General features: G+C 54.9%; 7 protein-coding genes across 12 annotated transcripts in view; 2 read left to right on the top strand and 5 right to left on the bottom strand.

Annotated features, from left to right (window-relative positions):
• The first annotated feature begins 6 nt into the window (after window positions 1–6).
• On the top strand, window positions 7–2,231 carry H257_06413 (hypothetical protein). The gene is made up of 5 exons (XM_009831620.1): window positions 7–282; window positions 337–847; window positions 900–1,293; window positions 1,346–1,922; window positions 1,994–2,231. Exons 1-5 carry the CDS (start codon window positions 43–45, stop codon window positions 2,129–2,131), a joined length of 1,860 nt encoding a protein of 619 aa, XP_009829922.1. The 5' UTR covers window positions 7–42; the 3' UTR covers window positions 2,132–2,231.
• Window positions 2,210–4,640, top strand: H257_06412 (hypothetical protein). 4 transcript variants are annotated; one of them, XM_009831616.1, is made up of 5 exons: window positions 2,210–2,686; window positions 2,738–3,251; window positions 3,298–3,691; window positions 3,734–4,319; window positions 4,374–4,640. In XM_009831616.1, exons 1-5 carry the CDS (start codon window positions 2,252–2,254, stop codon window positions 4,581–4,583), a joined length of 2,139 nt encoding a protein of 712 aa, XP_009829918.1. In that variant the 5' UTR covers window positions 2,210–2,251; the 3' UTR covers window positions 4,584–4,640. The 4 variants fall into 4 exon arrangements, with proteins under 4 accessions (XP_009829918.1, XP_009829920.1, XP_009829921.1 ...); XM_009831618.1 differs by having other exon boundaries at window positions 3,734–4,640; XM_009831619.1 differs by having other exon boundaries at window positions 2,210–3,251.
• A 124-nt stretch (window positions 4,641–4,764) lies between these two features.
• H257_06411 (hypothetical protein) lies at window positions 4,765–5,529 on the bottom strand. The gene is made up of 2 exons (XM_009831615.1): window positions 5,207–5,529; window positions 4,765–5,155 (listed from the first exon to the last, which is right to left on the bottom strand). The coding sequence occupies exons 1-2, from the start codon at window positions 5,510–5,512 to the stop codon at window positions 4,844–4,846; spliced, it is 618 nt and encodes a 205-aa protein (XP_009829917.1). The 5' UTR covers window positions 5,513–5,529; the 3' UTR covers window positions 4,765–4,843.
• Window positions 5,530–5,708: 179 nt separating this feature from the next.
• H257_06410 (hypothetical protein) lies at window positions 5,709–6,665 on the bottom strand (the record flags this gene model as incomplete). Its single annotated transcript, XM_009831614.1, has 1 exon — window positions 5,709–6,665. The coding sequence occupies one exon, from the start codon at window positions 6,663–6,665 to the stop codon at window positions 5,709–5,711; it is 957 nt and encodes a 318-aa protein (XP_009829916.1).
• A 101-nt stretch (window positions 6,666–6,766) lies between these two features.
• On the bottom strand, window positions 6,767–13,718 carry H257_06409 (the record flags this gene model as incomplete). Of its 2 annotated transcripts, XM_009831612.1 has the most annotated exons (6): window positions 6,767–7,070; window positions 7,125–7,226; window positions 7,309–7,369; window positions 7,444–9,370; window positions 9,686–9,899; window positions 9,975–13,718. In XM_009831612.1, the coding sequence occupies 6 exons, from the start codon at window positions 13,716–13,718 to the stop codon at window positions 6,822–6,824; spliced, it is 6,297 nt and encodes a 2,098-aa protein (XP_009829914.1). In that variant the 3' UTR covers window positions 6,767–6,821. The 2 variants fall into 2 exon arrangements, with proteins under 2 accessions (XP_009829914.1, XP_009829915.1); XM_009831613.1 differs by having other exon boundaries at window positions 7,309–9,370.
• Window positions 13,719–13,905: 187 nt separating this feature from the next.
• H257_06408 lies at window positions 13,906–15,356 on the bottom strand. Of its 2 annotated transcripts, XM_009831611.1 has the most exons (4): window positions 14,574–15,356; window positions 14,384–14,500; window positions 14,235–14,326; window positions 13,906–14,149 (listed from the first exon to the last, which is right to left on the bottom strand). In XM_009831611.1, exons 1-4 carry the CDS (start codon window positions 15,292–15,294, stop codon window positions 13,952–13,954), a joined length of 1,128 nt encoding a protein of 375 aa, XP_009829913.1. In that variant the 5' UTR covers window positions 15,295–15,356; the 3' UTR covers window positions 13,906–13,951. The 2 variants fall into 2 exon arrangements, with proteins under 2 accessions (XP_009829913.1, XP_009829912.1); XM_009831610.1 differs by having other exon boundaries at window positions 14,235–14,500.
• Window positions 15,357–15,391: 35 nt separating this feature from the next.
• The window catches only part of H257_06407 (hypothetical protein), a 5,890-nt gene continuing 1,942 nt past the window's right edge, over window positions 15,392–19,339 (bottom strand). The window contains exons 2-6 of the mRNA XM_009831609.1: window positions 17,505–19,197; window positions 17,245–17,443; window positions 16,781–17,185; window positions 15,952–16,480; window positions 15,392–15,878 (exon numbers count right to left, since the gene is read on the bottom strand). Of these exons, the coding sequence (XP_009829911.1) occupies window positions 15,582–15,878; window positions 15,952–16,480; window positions 16,781–17,185; window positions 17,245–17,443; window positions 17,505–19,197 (3,123 nt within the window). The 3' untranslated portion in view covers window positions 15,392–15,581. The remainder of the gene's footprint in view (window positions 15,879–15,951; window positions 16,481–16,780; window positions 17,186–17,244; window positions 17,444–17,504; window positions 19,198–19,339) is intronic.

Below are 19,339 nucleotides of genomic sequence, written 5' to 3'. Positions count from 1 at the left end.
GTGCATCTGTAACCAGGGTGCTTGTCGATTGATTGATTTACCATGACGCTTCCCCGTCCGTCGATGCTTCGTCGCTCCTTATCCACGTATGACATTCTCACCGTCAAGGACGTGGTCGAGGCGTACGAAAGTCGAGGGGAATTCCAGTCCGTGTTCCTCACTCCGTTGGTTTACGTGATGTTTTTTACGTTCTTTGCGTCGGCGGCGCTGACGCATGTGCCGATTGAGACCATGTTTCCGTCTCAAAACGGCCTCATGGCGGCCCTCGTCACGTCGGGTTCTGTACGTAGACAGTACCCATTCTGCTTGATATCTTAAACGGTTGGTGTCATGTAGGACACGTTGACGGCCGACTCCAAGATGAAGTTCAAGAACATTCAGTCCCAAGCTGACGTGTTTCCGTGGCTCATCGATACATTCGTGCCGAGCGTGTTTGTAACCACAGATTACAACAATGTGTCGATTCCAGTGGACCAAGTCGGCCGGATTGCGGCGTTCCAAAAGGTCGTGGGGGCCGTGGAAATCAAAGCGTACGTCGCCCCCAAGATCCCCTGCGACGTCTCGGCGTCCCTCTCGCCCATATACAAGTCCTGCCACGATTGGGCCAACGCCGAGCAGGAAACGCCTTGGTACTTGAACCCCAAGTCCCCCGCCCAAGAAATCATCGACTGGTTCCAAGAGGTCAAAGCCAACCACACCTTGGTCAGCGACGCTAATACGGCACTGCACATCAACGTGGCCACGTACAACGGCGAGCTCAACCTGCTTTGCATCACGGCGTTGCAAATCAAGTTCCAGCCGGGGGGGTATGTCGACACGCGGTCGAAGATGACCTCCATGCCATTAGGTACCTATGTACAACCCACATCTGGAACCATGGACAGGGAAGTGACTTGTAGATCCGTATGGGAACGACCCGAGCGGCGGACTCATGGACTTGATCACGGGTATGTTCTTCTTGACGACGGTCGGCATGGACTACCGCAAGATTGCGCGCCACCGCAAGCAAAAAAAGGCTGTCGTGTGGACGAAATGGCGCACGGTCACGTGGATGTCGTTGGCGTCTGTGCTGACATTCTATGTGTTTTGGATCATCTTGAGCGTCTTGGTCGCCCAGGCGCAACTGAAAAACGAGATCATTGCCATGGAAAACCCCGCGTTCGACTTCGAACATAACACTGCGTTGGCCATAGTGTACTTTATCGACATCATGGATCGCATGAAGACCATGGGCACCATCATGATCATCCTACGGCTCAGCGCCATGGCCGCTATGTGCTTGCTCATGTTTCGGTACAACTAAACCCACACCGTGTTGTTCTTCGTACTATTCCTGTGTCGGTAGCATCCTCGGGTCGCTGCGGTTCCATCCGGGCTTGAATGTGGTTATGGCCACCTTGACCAAGTCGCTGCGGTCGCTCGCCCCATTTTTCTTTGTCTTTGTCGTGTGCTTGTCAGCGTTTGTCATGTCTGGCTGCCTCCTCTTCGGGGACAGCACCAAAGCCTTCAGCACCATCGGCATGTCATATGTCACGGTCGTGAACATGCTGTTTGGCCAGTTCAATCCAGACATGGTTCTCGACGTCAACTACTACACGGCGGTCGTGTGGTACTGGAGCGCCATGGTTGTGCTCTCCCTCGTGCTGTTCAACATGCTGCTGGCTATTGTGATCGAGTCGTTCCAAAAGGTTCACAACAGCAGCGACAAGAGAACAGCGCCGTACATGGCGGCCATCTCCGAGCTCGCGCGCGTCGAAGGCCTGTGGCTGTGGCCGTGGAGTCGCCGTGACATGATACGTCTGGGGCGCGCGGTGCACGCCGACGAATTGCGCGACGTGTCGGTGGCAGCCATAGCCAAGCACTTGGCCTTGTCCGATGACCAGGCGACGCTACTGTTAGCCAAAGTACGCGCGTTCAAGCGAGTACGTCAACTTGAACATCACATGTCCTCCAACCAAGAGTTTGTGTTTATGACAATTACGTGTAACGTTAGGTCATGGATGTCCTGCGAGAGTCTCATGGTGATGACGACGACGCAGACGATCCATCGACTACAGACTTGTCCAACCAGCTCGTGGCCATGCAAGCTCAAATCGCCGCTCTTGTTACCCGATTGGACTCACCAGTTTAACAATGGACGACGTTCCCAATTTAAAACCGCCCCGTTATATTTAGAGCAACCGTGGTAAACATAGTTGACGCGCAATCGAAAAAAACTCTGAAGTTTCCACCGTACTACATTGGGCTCGTGATGCGAGCCATGTTTGGAACGGTGGCTGCCACCAACAGTAGAGGCAGCCGATACAACGTGGATGTCGACACCAGAGGAAGTCGTCCCCATTTGGACCTTGATCCGGGCGCAGTCATTCGCCGCAGCACCACCATCAACACTGCTCGAGCCGAGGTCACCACGAACCCCTTGCAGTCAGAACGAGTCCAGTCACCGGCAACATCGTCAGGCCAGCTAGACTGCGTCGTGATCGAGATGGGCACGGCGGAGTTGACCATCGACGACGTCCGCTTGGCGTACGCGTCGAGGGGGGACTTCGTCATGATCTTCCTCTCGCCACTGTTCAACATGTTCTTCTTCCTCGTGTTTGCCGCCTGTGCGCTCGACCACACGCCTATCCAGGCCATGTTTCCGTCCGAAAATGGGCTCGCCAACATCGTGGCCAAGTCCGGCACAGTATGTTGATCGATCACCCTGGTCACATGTCTATCCACCCTCCATCTGTAGGATGCCGTCACGACTGTCACGACCACCAAGTTCAGCAACATGGCGACCCATCACGATGTGTTTCCGTGGCTCACTAACACGTTCGTCCCGTATACGTTTGTCAAAACCGACTACAACGGCCGGAACCTCTCGACCCCCGACCTCCGGAGGGTCAACTACGTGCACCGGATTCTCGGTGCCGTTGAATTCAAGACGTATTCGGCGCCCCCCCGCCCCTGTGATGTCGTCGACGGACCCCTTGGCGCCATGTACGCCCAATGCCACGACTTTGACTCCCCCGTCCTAAACTCGACCTTCTACATCGACGCGGGCGCCGATCCGGAAACCGCCACCGCCGTCATCTCAGCCAAACAAGCATCTGGCGCGTGGCTCGATGCCTCCACGGCCAATTTGCACATCAACTTGGCCACGTTCAATGGCGAACTCAACCTGCTGTGTCTCATTTCCCTCCGCGTGACGTTCCAACCTGGCGGGTTCCTCCAGCCGATCTATCAAACCAAGTGCATGCCATCGGGTAAATGCGACTGTCATGTGTCTCCTTTGGCCACTGACTTGCTTAGATCCGTACGGGACGTCGTACCTTGCGGCACCGCTGGACGCGTGCGTGCTCGTTCTCTGGATCACGACCATATGGATGGAACTGCGCGAGTGGTGTCGTGGCCATCGCCAACGCACTGGCCAACCCCCCAAACCCCGCTTTTGCACGTTGTGGCGCGCCGTGACGTGGCTGTCTGTCGTGTCCGTCGCAGTCTACTTCGCCATATGGACGGCACTGTGTATGTCGGTGTACAGTCCGACGTTCGCGGCCGACCTCACCGCCCTGGAAACGGGCGCGTCGTCCTCGCAGCCTCAACTGCTGCTCGTGGACATTATGACGCGTCTGAAAGCCATGGGGTACCTCACGCTCAGCGTGCGGATCGCAGGCATGGTGTCGTTGGGCCTGCTCATGTTTCGGTATAGACTCTCGTCCAAAACTTCCTGAGCGACTTGTTGTAGAACGCTCAGTTCGTTGCGCTTTCACCCGCATTTGAACATGGTCACCGCCACATTGACCGCGTCGTTGCACTCACTCGTGCCGTTCTGCTGCATCTTCGTCATCTGTTTGACGGCGTTCGTCACGTCCGGGTGCCTCCTCTTTGGCGAGCGACTGCTCCAGTTCAGCACCATCAGTCGGTCCGTCATCACGGTGGTCAACATGCTCTTTGGCCAGTTTGACCTCGCCGCCATCTTCGCCGTCGACTACAACATTGCGTTCACATGGTACTGGTGTGCCATGGTCATCCTCTTTCTCGTGCTCTTCAACATGCTGCTCGCGATCGTCTTGGCGGCGTTCGACCACGTCCGCACCGTCACGGCGACCAAGATCGCGCCATACATGGCAGCCATCACGGAACTCCGGCGCCTCGCTGGACCCATGCTGTGGCCTTGGAACCACCCCCACATGATGCAGCTTGGGTCGTTCGCCGAATCGGCCAACACTGGCTTATCCACAGCCGTGACATCGGCGTTGATTGCTAAGCAACTTTGTGTAACAGACGTCGACGCCGACATTGTCCTGCGCAAGACCCGCGCCTTCCTCGCCGTACGTTGGACACGCGACACTGTTGTAGAGTTTCGTCTGTTTTTGCATTTGTAGATTATGCACATCTTGCGCGACAGCAATTTGAACGATGACGACGTCAACGGTGAAGATTTTGTGGGAGAAGGTGAAGTTGCTCCTACTTCCGTGGACGTGAGTGAGCTCAACGAGCGCCTCGACATGATGGAAGCTCGGTTGGAGGCCAAACTCGCCGCGATGTCTGTGAATATGGCCGCGCTCATCGCCCGAATCGACGCAAAACTGTGAACTGTGTCCTTGATATATAGATCGAATCGTAATAAGCTCGTGTCCTTTGTTCCAATACTTGAGTAAAAGTGTGGAAACCTATCCAACGCTCGACGTTTGACAGGTTCAGGAATACCCCCTTACTTAGCTTGGCTACCTACCGTCCCGAAATACTAGTCGCGTCTGAAGCGAGTACGTGTGCGTGCAAAATTGCCAAGCAAGTCTACTGTTAATACATAGGCGATATCATATTCAATCCCAGTCGTCGTCGTCGTCCCGTGTTACATGACGGCTCGGTACGTGACATACCGCCCGGCCGTCTCACTAGGCCGGATGATCTTGACCACTTGGCCACGGGACATGCCGTAGTAGCGGGCGATGGGGTCGCTGGCCTGCATGCGGGGCAGCTGGGTATCTTTGAGTTTGTACCGCTTGAGCAGCGCCAGCTTTTCCTCTTTTGTCAGCACCTTGTGCACCGGCACGAGCGTGTGTTCTGTGATATCCACCAGCAGCTCGTTTTCCTTGAAATGGTCGATCTTGTAGCGAGGCGCCATTTCGTTGAGTGCTTGCTTGGCAAACGGCGTGATGCCATCCTACATCAGACCCTCCATGAGCAACACATCAGCGGGCGTCATGTAGCTTACCTGGACAATCAAGATGGCCTTGGTCACGTTCTCGTCCTTCATGCGGTTGCAGTAGTTACGGATGGGCTTCACCCCCACCTTGGCGTCTTCAGGGTAAAACACAAACAAGTTGTCGGACGGGTCGTCGACCTTCTCGACCAGAATCGTCATCGTGTCTCGGGTCGGGTTCTCCCCGAACTGCCCAATGAATCCTTCCGGGGTCCGATGGAGCTCTTCTTCGCTCACAATGTACCCTCGGTTGTGCAGCATCTTGACGACAGTCTTACGCACACGGAACAGCTTCGACGCTTCGGGATTCAAGCTCATGTTGTAATCACCACCAAGGAATAAAATCAATATGGGGCAAACGCAAAGTAAAGTACGGATAATCGATTTGTTTTCCGGATATCCACCGCCACAGCCACCCAATGGCAGCATGGCACCTGAACCTCTGAAACTTCATGTCAAATGTGTATTAATATCACATGTATCAAATGTCTACGAATCGGTTCCGTTGCAAATGCTACGTGGCACTCGCTGGCGCCAACGTTTTCTCGTCCACCGCGCGCGGAAGGATCACATCTTGCAGCAGGATGCCTTGAAATGGTGAAGATGTCTCACTTGTGTCTGTCACCCACAACCGCAGACTTCCTCGATCTTTAATCGAGCCATCATTCCATTCCAAGTTCATGGTCAAGTCCGACCGCTGGCCCAAGAGTGGCCGCAGCAATTCAACGAACTCTTGTCGCACATCCACATCCAGGTCAGTAAACTCGAGGCCCCGCTGGGGTATCTCAGCCAACGGCGTCGATCCAACGACTTGGCCAAACCAATAGACGAGGTTCACATACCGACCTAGGCGTCGATGGGGGTTGGCAGTCGAGTGGCAGATGCGCGTACGAAGGAGCCGCAAGAAAGGCAGCGTGAACGCTTTGCACAACTGGACAAGCTGCAAGTCGAGTTTGGCTTCGGCCAAGTCGGGCGCCTGGCTCTCGAAACCGTGGGCGCCTTGCATATAACACGCATCGCAGACGAACAAATCTGGGCAGGTTTGGCATTGCCACAATCGATGGGGGGACACTTTTGAGGCGAAAAACGAGCTCGTTGGACGGCTAACCATTGTCGGAGCGAAGCAAGACGCACATGAATGGATTGAACTAGGCGTGTGGACATGTGGAACTGCCAACAGTCGGCGCTGGACGGCTTGGAAGAGGCGGCGGGATCTCGACGATGGGGGTGCAGGTGGAGGGAGGGGCGTTGGGGGGACGGCTTCGAACAGGATGATGATTTCGTCTGCTTGGCTGACAAAACATGCTTTGTCTGGGTCGAGACTGCGCAAGCCATGACGTTCCCCTGTCGGAGCCACGAAGCAGTGGCCAGTGGGCTGGGGGTTGGACGTGCCTGGAGTTCCAAGACTGCTGCCGCTGCTGCTGCTGCGGTACCGACGTATACTCTCGTCTGACGCCCGTCGCTTCTCCATGGGACCAAAGAATACAAGTGGGGACACCAACATGCTCCATGTATGATCTACCTTATGGTAGAAACTGTGACGGCGTAAACAGTGTTGGCGAGTTTTACAGACACGGTAAAAATCGAGGTACATAGATTATCGTAGGCCCGTAGTACTACTGTAACGTTAAATTTCGAGTTTGGCTTCCAGGGCACGGAGCTTGGCTTGAACCGACTCTGTGGTTTCGTCGCGCAACTTGTGCAAGTGGCACGTATTGTGTAAATCCCGCTGCTCCTGGTGGATTTCTTCCAGCAACATCGTAAGCGACGCCGTGGCTTCCGTCAGCTCTTGCTGTTCCTGGACGTACAGTCCAATGAGGGCTTTCAATGCGTGCATTTTGTCCTGCACTTGGCTCAGCTTGGGGCATACCACCATCTATCCACCAAATATTTGAGCAAACAATCACATTTATCAACCACCTATGTCTACCTCACGATGGGCCATGCACTCCTCCAAGTACAATTCAATCGCCCCAGGCAACTTGGTTTGCATCACGTGTTCAAACGATGCCAGCAACGCTTCTTCTTTGTGCTGCCATCCATCCAATTATTAACCAAGCTCAGCATTATTCATCACATATATATATCATCCACCACCACAAATACCCACTTACCATCACATCCAACTTGTCACTCCACATTTTATGTTGACCCTTGACAATTTCTTGGGCTTTTCTACACCAAAGAGTCCCGAGTTTCATCTAAGGTCTCTTGTTCTACTTCCATATCGTAATACAAGCTAGACGTACCGCGTCTGCAGCGCGGCTTCCGTGAGCGGCTCAAACACCGACACGTGGTAGTCCAGTGTCTTCGGGTTTAGCCACGAAAACGCATTATCCCAAGCAAACTGGAGCACGCCGTCCGCCTTGGCTTGGTACGTGCCTTCGAGTCTCTCGACACGGTCAACTGGGACCACATCCACATCTCCGTTGAACGTGAGCGCGAAATTCACGTCTGTCTCGAGCTCTTCGATGCGGAAGCTCCACTGGATCGTCTGGCCGGCGGAAACCACCACGGGCAGTTCAAACGAGCTGCCGGCTTTGATGCTCACGCCAGACTTGAGCACCAGAGTTACCTCGAGCGGATTCACGACCACGTCCTGCGCCTCCATCATCATCACGACGTCCTCCTTTGGCAGCATCTCGTGGAGCGCCGCGTGTTGGTCCAGCTTGCGCTGCGCCTCGTCGAGCCACGCGTCGGCATCGCGTCGGAGTTTGGACATGTGATGGCCGTGACGTTCTTTCCGCTCAAACAGCGCGCGCTTCTCGTGGTCGATTGTGCGCTCCAACTCGTCGAGCATTTTCGTGTGCGCCGGCGCTTTCAAAGTCGCCAGTTGCTGCAGCTTTTCGTTGAGGGTTTCCCGCAGACTGTGCATGGACTGCACCAGGTCGGCGTTGTCTTGCTGTAGTTTTTGAAGTTGCTCGGGGTAGTTGTTAGCTACTGCCGTGGACAGTTGGCGACGAAGCGACTCGTTGTCCTCGGTCAACGCATCCACTTTCGCTTGAAAGTCCACTTCACGGACTCGTAGATTATTGGTGGTGGTGCAGTTCTCGTCATGAATGGCACTAGTCACATTGGATTCAGAGTTTGGGGGGAGTAGAGATGCTTTCATGGCCGCAATGGCTGCTTCGTGTTCGAGCAGCTGGGCGCGGCGTTGCTCGGCAAGTTTGCGGTCGGCATCCAAGCCCGCTTGACGGAGTTGCAACTCGGCGTTCTGCTTGACCAACTGCACGTAGCTGTCCTTTTCATCCAGTTGGGACTTGAGCAGTTTCGTGGCTTCGAACGCCATCTTTTCGTTGGCCTGTTCCACTTCGAGGCGCCTCGATAGCTCGGCAACTGCCGCGTCCTTTTGCTGTACAAGGCGTTGCAACTCCCGCACTTGGTCGGCTCCAGTGTCCGATCGCTTTAGTTCAGTGTTTGCCGCTTCGAGCGACGCAGCCAGGGCAGCTTTTTCTGCCGTGATTTGCACCACTAAATCGTGCTGGAGGCGCTCTCCGTCCGCCATCTTGACCCGCCACGACTCGTCCAGCGCCGCCTTGTCCGCTTCCAACTGCCCAATTCGGCTTTGAAGCGCAGCAACTTGAGCGTCAACGTTGCTGGCATCGGACGACTTGTCCGAGACGACCTTTGCTTCCAGTTCGCGTTTTGAGGCTGCCAACTCCGCCAGCTCCGCCTTGACAGCCGCCAGTTGGTTGGCGCTAGCTTCCGCCGTCGTTTTCATCTCGTTGGTCAAGTGACCAAGTGTTTGCTCCAACTCGGCACTTGTGTGTCGTTGAGCTTCCAATTCCGCCGTCGTGGCTTCCAACGTCCGACCAAGTTGCTCGAGTTGCGATGGTTTACCAAGGAGGCTCTCCAGTCTCTTGTGCGCGTCGTCCAGTTGTGTCTGAAGGAGCTCCTTTGCAGCTTCCACCGATTCTAGTTCGAGCTGGACCTTGGCCACAAGCTTCGCCTTGAGCTCAACTGTTTCATGGAGTGCAGTCAGTTCGAGCTGGAACTGGTCCAGTTTGGAAGCTGATGCAGCTAGAAGTCCCTCCTTCTCCACCATCGACGCTTCCATCGCTTGGATGTGCGTCAAATGAGCCTGCCACTCGAGCGTCTGCTTGGCTTGTAGCTCCTCTTGGTACGCACTCTTCTCTTGGACTTTGGCGGCAGCGTCCTCGATGGCCGCTGTCAAACCTGCTCATTCCGTGCCATGGTCATGATCATGTGGATGTTGTAAGGTATTGTGAATAAACTGGAGTGGGGTGCTCAATCGAATGAGCAGCATCGATCGGCAGACAATCGATATACTATATCGACCAATCCAAATCCACAACACTAACCAAGTGGCCAATTAAATACACTTTCAACATATAATTAGTGTGTGACTGAAATTAGTGTGACACTGGATAGTCAGAACAAAGTTATTGATCGATAGGTTTGGCAACGAATTCGCACAAAAGTCAGCCAAATTTTGGGTAAAACGACAATAGTTGTATATGTGTATCGTACGGGAGATAGTTTCTTCCTTGGCCAGCAGTTGGTTTTCCAGCTTTTCTTGGGCGTGGTGAGCAGCGTCTTGCAGCGTTGCTACTTGACTTTCCAGTAGCTGCTTCTCCGCCAGCATAGGATTCAGCAACGCCGTGCGCTTCTCAGCCTTTTTTAACGCTGCCGCCGCGCGTGCCTTGTACTCTTCAAATGCACTTTGCACTTGGTTCAATCGAACCTGCCAATCATATACATATCCATCACACACATTTCATAGACCAATCAAGTCAAATATATGGTAACGTGGACGCACCAATGCCTGGTCTCGTTCCTGGCCAATCGTAGCTTGTTGCTCGTTACCCGACGAAGCATGCGCGGCCTCCCTAGCTTCCAGAGCTTCGATCGTTTGCTTCCACTTGGCAACTTCGGCATTGTGGGTCTCTTGCAAAGCGTCCACCTTCCCCTGCCACGTGGCTACGTCAGCAAGTGCCTCTGCCTTGTCAGCCCGTACATCTTCCACTTGACCAGCCAACGTCTGCACTTGGGCACTTTGTTCGTCAAGTGCCGTGCGGAGCTGAGTTATGTCTTGGGTCAATCGGGCCTTGTCAGATCCCAACGCTGCCAACTGACCCGTCAGCACTTCGTGCTCGGTCTGAAGGTGGTGCTTGTCCTCCGTCAACGCGTTGACTTTTTCCATCAACCGCTGGATCTTTGCAGCATGCTGATTGGTCCACTCGGCCTCGAGCTCTCGAACTGCCACGTCATGGGCTGCGTTCAACCTGGCAGTCAAATCGACCAAGGCGTCGGCATGCCCCTCTTGCACCTTCAAATGTCGCTCGATTTCGTCTTCCAGGTGTTTGATTCGGTTTGTCAGGTCTTCCGTTTTGGCCTTGGCGTCGTCCAACTCGCACTCTGTCGCACACGCCTTGTCCTCTGTCACACACACTGCTTTGTCCTTGGTTTCGTGCTGCAACTGCACCACGTGACGGCGGTGGTCGTCCGCAAGCCGTTGGGTTTCATCCGTGAGCGTGTGCACTTGAAGTTCGAGCGCGTCGATCTGGCGTTGCCATTGTTGGTCGCTGGCACTTGCACTTGCCTGCAACGTTGCCTTTTCCGCGACCAAGTCGTTGATCTTGTCGACGAACGATTGGATTTTCTCGGCGGTTTGCACCTCCAATTCGTTTTGCTTGCCCAGCAACTCGGCCTTGACCTGTTGCGCTTGAGCGAGTTCATCGCGAACGGCCGCCAGTTGTTGCTCCAGCCATGCCACTTGCGACTCCCACTGGGCTGTCTGCGACTCATCAGCCTCTTTTAGACCGGCCAATTGAGTCTCCAGTTGTCTTACGTGCGACGCTAGCTCGTCCGACTGGTTGGAATATGTCGCGATTTCTTGACTGTGCAGTTGCTCCAATTGAGCTTGGCGTTGCTGGAAGTCGTTCACCATGGATGAATGCGTTGCTTGTAGCTCTCGAAGCATTCCTTCGGCTGAGATCAGTGCCTCTTTGGCCACTTCAACTTCTGCAGTCTGCAAGGCCGCCGCCTTTGACTGTTCCTGTGCTAGCAACGTTTCAGACTGTTCTTGCAATGCCAGCAACTCGGCGTCCTTGGCGGCCACTTGATTCTCGAGGTCCGTGACCGACTTGACAAATTGGTCTTCCATCCCTTTATGCTGCGCGTGGAGCTCAAACTTTTCCGCGTCAAACGCTTCCATTGCCAGCTTGTGGGCGTTGAGTTGCTCCACCACTTGCGCCTTTTCCCCTGTCAGCTCGACGACGTTCTTGAGCAACTCTGCCACGTTCTGCTTGGCCTGTTCGACCTCGGTTTCAAGCGCCGTGGCCGTGGCCGTTGCTGTCGCCAACTTCTCCAGCAACTCTTGCTTGAACAACTCCAATGAGTGGATTTGGTTGGTCAACTCCACCAAGTTGGTTTCAGTTTCAGTGGCGAGTTCATTCGGCACTGCGTTCGACAAGTCCGCCACGGCCTGGGTGAGTTGGAGAACTTCAAGTTCCAGCGCTTGCGTGCGGTCGGCCCATCGCGCGTTTTCGGTGCGCAACCCACCGAGTTCGTCCTTGAGCTTTGCTGCGTGTTCTTGCATGGCCATGCTCGCTTCTTCGTGGGTGGTGCGCATTTCCTGGTGCATTTGATGCGTTTTGTCCACGTGCACCTCGAGTGCGCGCACTTGTTCGTGATGCAAGTGCACGGTGGCCTGCTCGTCGGCTACAGTCGCTTGTAATCGTTCAATTTCCGACTGAAACAAACCCTTTTCTTCGTGCAGCAAACGGATGGCTGTGGCGAGTTGGGTCAGTTTGTCCCCCACACTGCTCACACTCTCGACACCTCCCCCCGTGCTGCCCCGATCGGCGAGCTCGTCGATAATGTCGGGCGGGGGCATCGCCAGCTGCGCCTCCAGCCTCGAGATGCCGTCGCGCACAGCCACCAGCTCGTCCTCCCACGACCTAGCCGTCTCCACCGCCTCCGTCGCCTGCCGCCGGACGACCACCAGTTCGTCCTCGAGGGCGTCGATCGTGTCTTGTCTGGTCTCCGCAAGCGCTTTGGCTGCCACCAGTTGACTTGTCAAGGTCTCGACGGCCAGTTGGGCAGCCGTCCATTGGTCTCGTACAGACGACAGTTGCACTTCCAATGTCTCGATGACGTTCTTCGCACCATCACTGGTGGCTTCCAACGCACGCACTTGGTCTTGAAGCACCTCAAGTTCGCGCTCCAACAACTCGATCTGCTGCGCCGCCTTGGATCCGTTCAAATCGGAACTTGCAGTTGCAAGTTGCTGTCGCAAATCTTCCACTTCCCCGTTCAAGCGCTCAACCACATCGGTATTGGCATCAGTGGTAGTTGACAAGAGGCCACGGACAGTCTCGAGCTCGTCTTGGAGGGAATGGATGGTGGCTAGACGCTGTGCCTCTGCAGCCGTCCATTCTTCCTGGTGGGAATCCAATGCCGCTTGATGCCGACTGGTGGCAGCCGCCAATTCGCCCTCCAGTCGATGGATCGTGGATGCAGCAGCCTCCTCCTCCGACGCTGTGATCGTGGCTCCTTTGTCGCGGAACGTTGCAATCGTTTGCTCAGCTGTTGTCAATTTCTCTCGCACAGCGTCCAGTTGTACTGCAAGTTGCTCCACTTGGACAGTTTTAGCCTCTAGCTCAAGCTCCATTTCACGTAATTGGTTGCGAACTTCTTGGCCTTCTTTCTGCAAAGCATCCACACATTCCTCCCGCCCGGCTACGTTCGCTTTGAACTCCTTCACTGTGGCCGTCAGCACTTGGTTTTGCTTGACAACTCGCTCCCACTCGTCCTGCATCTCTTGCTCGGCCTTAGCATTTTCACTCTTCAACGCGGCCACGTGAGCCTCGAGCCGCTCGTTGCGTTCTCGTTCCGACGCCAAGTCCACTCGAATGACTTCATTCGTTGCTGCAATATCACGCTGGCTTTTCAGAGCTGCGGACAAGTCCGATTCCGCTCGTTCCAGTTGCTCTAGAAGTTGCATTTGCTGGGCTTGGGTGGCCTCGTGGTGGTGTTTCCATTGAGCCAACTCGGCTTCCAACGATGCAACGTTCGCTTCGGCCGCCTTCAATGCACTTTCGTCGCCGTGGCTTGTTCGATCATTCGAGGACACTTGAGAAAGGGCATCTGTCCAGTCCATGTCGGGTGAATATGCGTCGCCTAACGTGGACGACAGCCACGTGTGCACTGCTTCCAAGCGCTGGAGCCCCGTGCGAACATGACTCGCCGACTGCGCCAACGAATTTGCAGGCCCCACAGCTTGCTTGCTCCTCATCTCCTCGCTCTTCTTTTCAAGCATCGCACCCACGAGTTGGAGATTACGCAGTGTGGTCGAGGCTGGTTCCGCCGCCGATGTCGCCAGCAGTTCCTTGTGCTGCCGCTCCATCAAGTCTGCCGATTGAAGCAAATGCTCCACGGATAATAAGAGGCCCGCAGATGCTTCCGCACCTCCCTTCTTGGATGCATCGTCGGCTCGCTTCCGAAGCTTCTCCGCGATACCCCTCACGTGCACACTCAGCTCAGCTGCCGCGACCGCCATCTTTGCAAAGTGAGGCGGCATATTGTGATTGCATAAAATGCGGCCAATCAAACGACTTCAATGGCTTTAAGCATTGCGGATTGGATATAAATCGAAACCGACAAGAAAGTGAGCAAACAGCGAATTTTGACGAATCAAACGTCAATGCCGACTTATTGAAGCCATGGATTGGCTGAAAACAACAATATTCAACGAATCAAAACTAAACCCTTGTTGGATTGGCCAATTTACAACTACGACGCGGACAGTGCAAATTTTTGGGACATCGAGCCCTTGGCGTGAATGCACGAGATGGCTTCGGCGAGGAAAGGGGCGACGCTAAGCGTGACGATCTTGGACGTCTTCTGCGCTTCCACATTCGAAGGGCATGGGATGGTATCGGTGGTCACAATCAAGTCGAGCTCCTTGCACTCGTTCAACGCGTCTATCGCCTACAGGAACTCATATGACGGGGTTCCTCCATCTCTGTCACATGCTGCAACCACCGACTCATCGACGTGTGCATGATGTACGTACATTCGAAGAGAAGCGGCCGTGGACGCAGAACGCGCTCACGGTCGCGGCCCCATGGCTCTTCAGCAGCTTGGCCACCTCAATCATCGTCGATCCTAGAGCAACAAGATCATCACGTCCATCGCGCATCATCATACGGCACCACGACGTACCCGTGTCCACGAGGTTGTCCACGACAATGCAGTCCTTTCCTTCCACATCACCGACCAATTCACCCGGAGTCGATCGATCCAATATGTGCTTCTTCACCACAATCGCCATGGGCAATGCTGGAACAAGACACGAGTAAAAAATATGCAAATTCACTCCCTACTTCAACATGCCATTTTGAGATCGACGTACGGGTATCATACGTGCGCTGCAACGTGTCGCGGAAGAGAAGCGACCGGCGCACCGCCGACGCGTGCGGCGCCACCACGCACGGATGCTTGATGTTCTGTTCGCTGAAGAAGACCGACCCGACAGGCGCGGCGTTCAGGTTGTCCACGGGAACTTCGGGTTTGAAAAACCCTTCGATCTGGGAGCTGTGCAAATCAACAGTCACGACGTGGTCGACCCCCATTTCTTCGAGCATGCGCGCGAGATCGGCGGCAGAGATGGGACCGCGGCCCTTGGACACCATGTCCTGTCGCGCGTACCCGTAGAATGGAATGACGGCGACAATCGTCTTGGCCGACGCGCGGCGCATTGCAGCAATGCTCAGGAGAAGCTCCATGATGCGATCGACTGTGATCGTCGAGGACACGATGTAAACGCGTTGCCCGCGCACATTCTCGTTCACTTGAATGGACGTTTCCCCGTCAGCGAAGCGAGAGACTGACATGTCGCTGAGCTTGATCCCGAGGTACTCTGCGATCTCGTCGGCGATGGGTGTGTCGTCGCATTTGAACAGCTTGACGGTGTTGCCGATGTTGGGATGCATCTTTCCCTTGTAGAAGTGCCATCTCTTCGTCGTCAACGAATCCTTGCTGTACGACGCAGGAGACGAGGCCGCCATCCCGCAGGCGAGGCCCAGAGACGCCGCCGCGATTGCCTTGGACCGCCCCAATTGCCGCAAAAACATGGTTTGGATCAAATTGGCAACTGCGCTAGAGCCAATCACCACCAACTTAATTAAATATCAACATTTTATTCTATCTTTGGAACTGTATGCAATGGCAGAATCGAGAAATATCGTACAATCAATTTGGAGAAATGGATCTCATGATCATCTCGCATGCCATCTGAGATGGAAGGTTGACAGTGGCTTCATCCTCTTGACGTACATGCACTATGTCTACCAACACTACATGGAAAGCCGTCTCCTGATGGCGGGTGAGATCTTATGCTATGTATGATCCACGCCTTTCCTTAGGCAGCAGGCCTATATCTTTCGTCTAGTGACCATTGACTAAGCCCAAGGCTGCTGTGTCGCTCCAACTCTGCGGCCAGCATCGCTGCTTCCGCGGCTTTGGTCTTGACCACCAGCTTCCGTCGTCGTCGTCGAATCACCAGACACTTGATCTGTTTGTACAAAATATGCAACTGCCTGGAGTTGAAGAGCAGCAAGAGGGCAATCTGAAGCACGAGGGACACCGTTCCAGCCACTTCCTGCACGTCTTGGCTCACGGACGTCGTCACGAACGACGACAGCAGCACATACGTCACCTGTGCACATACATGCACATCATCAGTCAGCTCCACGAACCAGCAGCTACCCCATCCGCGACAATGTTCTTACCATCTTGAGGACGAACGCCGTGGCCGCGGCAATGCTTTGGAACTCGAGCACGTACGGACTGCAATGTGTCGTGTACAGGAACATGGAAAACTGCAACGTCAAGAGCAACGTCAGCTGCGTCGGAACGTCTTCGACGCGGCCGACGATGACGCCGCTAGCGATTTCTGCGCCCATTTTCGCCACAAAGAAGTACCGGTTCTCAAACGTGTAGTACTTGTAGTACGCGCCAAACGTGAACTTGAACGTCGGGTCGTTCGTTTGAGCTTCAGACTTTCCCCGCAAGAGGCACACTCCCAGCACCAGCAAGCCACCGCACACCAGACACAGCGACGCTGTTGCTCCGTAGAGAGACCCTGTCGCAGACGAAGTTGTTGCAGAACTGCCGCCGTACCGAAGCTGAAAACTCGATGTCATGCTCAGCGCGTACTCGGACAGCAGCGCTACCCCCAAGGCACTTTGCACCACACATCGAAGGAAGAGATGTGACGTGGGTAGTTCCGCTGCCAACTGGCGCTTGACCAGGTCGAATCTACAGATATTCCAAGTCAAAACGAACGAAATAGATGCGATACAGTTAGTTACACGTAAAATCCCAAGTCAAAAGGTGAACTCGATACATATTGTCGATTTGATACAGGGGGTGCAATCGAATCGCGCCGACCAAACCGATCCATAATCGATCTGATTGGTTAAATTTCATTGAGAAGGTTTTGATTGGCTAATAATTTTGAGCTCATCTGAGGTAGCCAATCAAATCGATTTAAATTCCAAAGCCACAACACGACAGTTCACTCGAAAGCACAATACATACTAGTACATAGTAGCTTACTTTTGAGCCGCACAGGCACTGACTAGCCCATATGCGACACTGACCAGCACGACAACTCCCACGACAACGCACGCGAGGCCCGTGGCGGTCGTCAGGAACAGCGTATCGGGTGCAATGTGCAGACGTTCGGCGTACGCGAGGACGCCTGCGACGATGTCTCCGTCTTCGAGGTGGATGCCTCGATGGGGGATGGCCGATCGAGACGGAGGCGGAAGGTTGAACGTCGTCCACGCCAACGAATCGGTAAATTCGTGGTAAAAGGGCGGTGCGCCAGGCATCTCCATGTGGCCCGTGGATGCCAGAAACTGGAGGTAGTCGAACAGTAGCCCCATCGAAAACAAATCGGGCGGGGGCATCGACAGCACCGACGACGACGACGTGGCGGCGGCGGCCACCACTGCAGTGCTGGAACAACGAATATGAGTGTCATCAACATGGTGACCTGCAAGCATCCTTGCACCTACCTGGCGGCGCCAACGAAGGACGAAGTGGAGGTGACGGCGGCAGAGGTGGACGTGGCTGCCGTGAGGACGGTGAGGAGGCTCGTGGCCACCGCCGTCCCCACCACAAACGAAGTCGACTGGGACGCCAGGTATTGAAGCTGAGAGAGAATATGGCTAGCCGGGCCACCGTCCTCAAGGACGACCGCCGCGGACGTTGCATCTAATATGATGGCAATAGCTATACATGAGGATTCATGGAACGAAAAGGGGGGAACCCTTACTTGGTGCCAAGTCGTCGGGCGACGAAACGGAAACGTTGGACATGATGATGTCGACCTGGGGAATCGACGTCGATTCAACCCGTGAGGTTGTGGGTGGATTGGACGTAGCTGATGTCGGCGACGGATTGGACGTAAGTGGAGTTGACGTGGTCAAGATTGTAGCTGATAAAAGCGTGGACGACGGAAATGGGGAGTTGGAGCTTGCTTGTGACGGTGGAGTCGACCAAGGTTGAGGAATGATAGATGATGCGGATTCTACCGTTGATCTGGGTGTACTATTTAGCAATGGACTGGACGTTGAGATGGGTGGGATGGTGGCTAGTACATCGGTCGTGGCAGCACTGGTAGGGGTTGGGCTCGATAAGGACTGAGTCGAGGGGGATGTCATTGTAGTAGGCGGGATACTTGTCAGCGGCGTAACGCTAGCAGTCGTGGGAACGAGAGGCGACTGGCTCGTCATTGGAGAGTTACTCGTAGATGCAGTTGAGACTGGCGGCGGAGAGGAGATGGAGGACGACGGAGAAGGTGGGGGCAACGTAGATGTAGCTGGACCATTGGTTACGGACGTCGACGTTGTGATGGGAGGTTGCGTAGCAGGTAGTTCCGTTGGTGTAATTGAAGTGACTGGTCCAGCAGTTGGTTTTGGAGGTGATGATGGGCCAGTTGTCGGGGCTTGGGTGGGTGGAGCTTGGGTTATTGGTGCTTCCGACACTGGGGCTAGTGTGACCTGCTGTGTGGGTGGTGATAGCGTGATGGGTACGTCGGTTAGGGGTGCTTGAGTTGCTGGTAACTTAGTTGTGGGAGCGTCGGTGGATGGAGCCGGGGAAGTGGGGGCTTCGGGTAATGGTACTTCAGTTGACGGTGCTTGAGTGAACGGTGAAGGGACTTGCGAGCTCGGTACATCCGGAGCTGCGGTTGGAGGAGTAATTGGTCCTTCCGAAGGCGGAACCTCTGTTGACAGTGTTGGTGTAGAAGTTGGTGGAGCTTCAGTCTGAGGTGGTACTTGAGATTGAGGTGGTTGAGAAATTGGAGCTTCAGTAGGTTCTGTGGGTGGGAATGGTGTAGCCGGTGCGTCGGTCGCAGGAGGTTCTGTTGGTGGCAATGCTGTCGCTGGTGGCTCAGTCGGTGTAGCCGTCATAGGGGGTTCTATGGTTGGCGATTTCGTAGTCAGTGGCTCGGTCGGTGTAGCCGTCACAGGAGGTTCTGTCGGTGGCAATGGCGTAGCCGGCGATTCAGTTGGTGTAGCCGTCGTAGGAAATTCTGTGGGTGGGGATGGTGTAGCCGGTGTAGCAGTCATAGGAGGTTCTGTCGGTGGCAATGGCGGAGCCGGCGGTGTAGCCGTCGTTGGATATTCTGTGGATGGGGATTGCGTAGTCGGTGGCTCGGTCGGTGTAGCAGTCATAGGAGGTTCTGTCGGTGGCAATGGCGTAGCCGCCGTAGGAGGTTCTGTTCGTGGCAATGACGTAGCCGGCGGCTCCGTGGGTGTAGACGTCGTAGGATATTCTGTGGATGGGGATTGCGTAGCTGGTGGCTCAGTCGGTGAAGCCGTCACAGGAGGTTGGGTGGGCGAGGATGTTGGTGGCGGCTGGGTAGGTGTAGCCGTCGCAGGAGGATCTGTGGGTGGCGATGGAGTAGCCGATGGGCTGGTCACAGGAGGTTCTGTTGGTGCACTGGTCGGTTCCGTTTGCGGAGTCTGTGTAGCTGGAGGGTTCGTTACTGGAGGTTCTGTTGGGGGTGCTTGTGTTATTGGACTGTCTGTGATAGATGGTTCAGTTGAATGGGCTGGAGACGTTAGTGGTGCAGTGGTTAGTGGGCTCGTGGGTGGAGGGTAAGTT

The sequence above is a fragment of the Aphanomyces astaci genome (genome assembly GCF_000520075.1).
Source record: "Aphanomyces astaci strain APO3 unplaced genomic scaffold supercont1.12, whole genome shotgun sequence".
NCBI lineage: Eukaryota > Oomycota > Saprolegniomycetes > Saprolegniales > Verrucalvaceae > Aphanomyces > Aphanomyces astaci.
The sequence above is the reverse complement of the archived record's forward strand: the minus strand, read 5'-3'. Positions and strand labels throughout refer to the sequence as shown.

Bases quoted from the DNA above. Each gene is read 5' to 3' on its own strand.
- H257_06413 (XM_009831620.1), top strand. From the start codon at position 43: ATGACGCTTCCCCGTCCGTCGATGCTTCGTCGCTCCTTATCCACGTAT. The intron at 848-899 runs GTACCTATGTAC...AGTGACTTGTAG, and splicing joins GATGACCTCCATGCCATTAG to ATCCGTATGGGAACGACCCG. The intron at 1,923-1,993 runs GTACGTCAACTT...GTGTAACGTTAG, and splicing joins AAGTACGCGCGTTCAAGCGA to GTCATGGATGTCCTGCGAGA.
- H257_06412 (XM_009831616.1), top strand. From the start codon at position 2,252: ATGCGAGCCATGTTTGGAACGGTGGCTGCCACCAACAGTAGAGGCAGC. The intron at 2,687-2,737 runs GTATGTTGATCG...CTCCATCTGTAG, and splicing joins TCGTGGCCAAGTCCGGCACA to GATGCCGTCACGACTGTCAC. The intron at 3,252-3,297 runs GTAAATGCGACT...TGACTTGCTTAG, and splicing joins AACCAAGTGCATGCCATCGG to ATCCGTACGGGACGTCGTAC.
- H257_06411 (XM_009831615.1), bottom strand. From the start codon at position 5,512: ATGAGCTTGAATCCCGAAGCGTCGAAGCTGTTCCGTGTGCGTAAGACT. The intron at 5,156-5,206 runs GTAAGCTACATG...GGTCTGATGTAG, and splicing joins AGGCCATCTTGATTGTCCAG to GATGGCATCACGCCGTTTGC.
- H257_06408 (XM_009831610.1), bottom strand. From the start codon at position 15,294: ATGTTTTTGCGGCAATTGGGGCGGTCCAAGGCAATCGCGGCGGCGTCT. The intron at 14,501-14,573 runs GTACGTCGATCT...GTCTTGTTCCAG, and splicing joins GCAGCGCACGTATGATACCC to CATTGCCCATGGCGATTGTG. The intron at 14,150-14,234 runs GTACGTACATCA...GAGTTCCTGTAG, and splicing joins ACGGCCGCTTCTCTTCGAAT to GCGATAGACGCGTTGAACGA.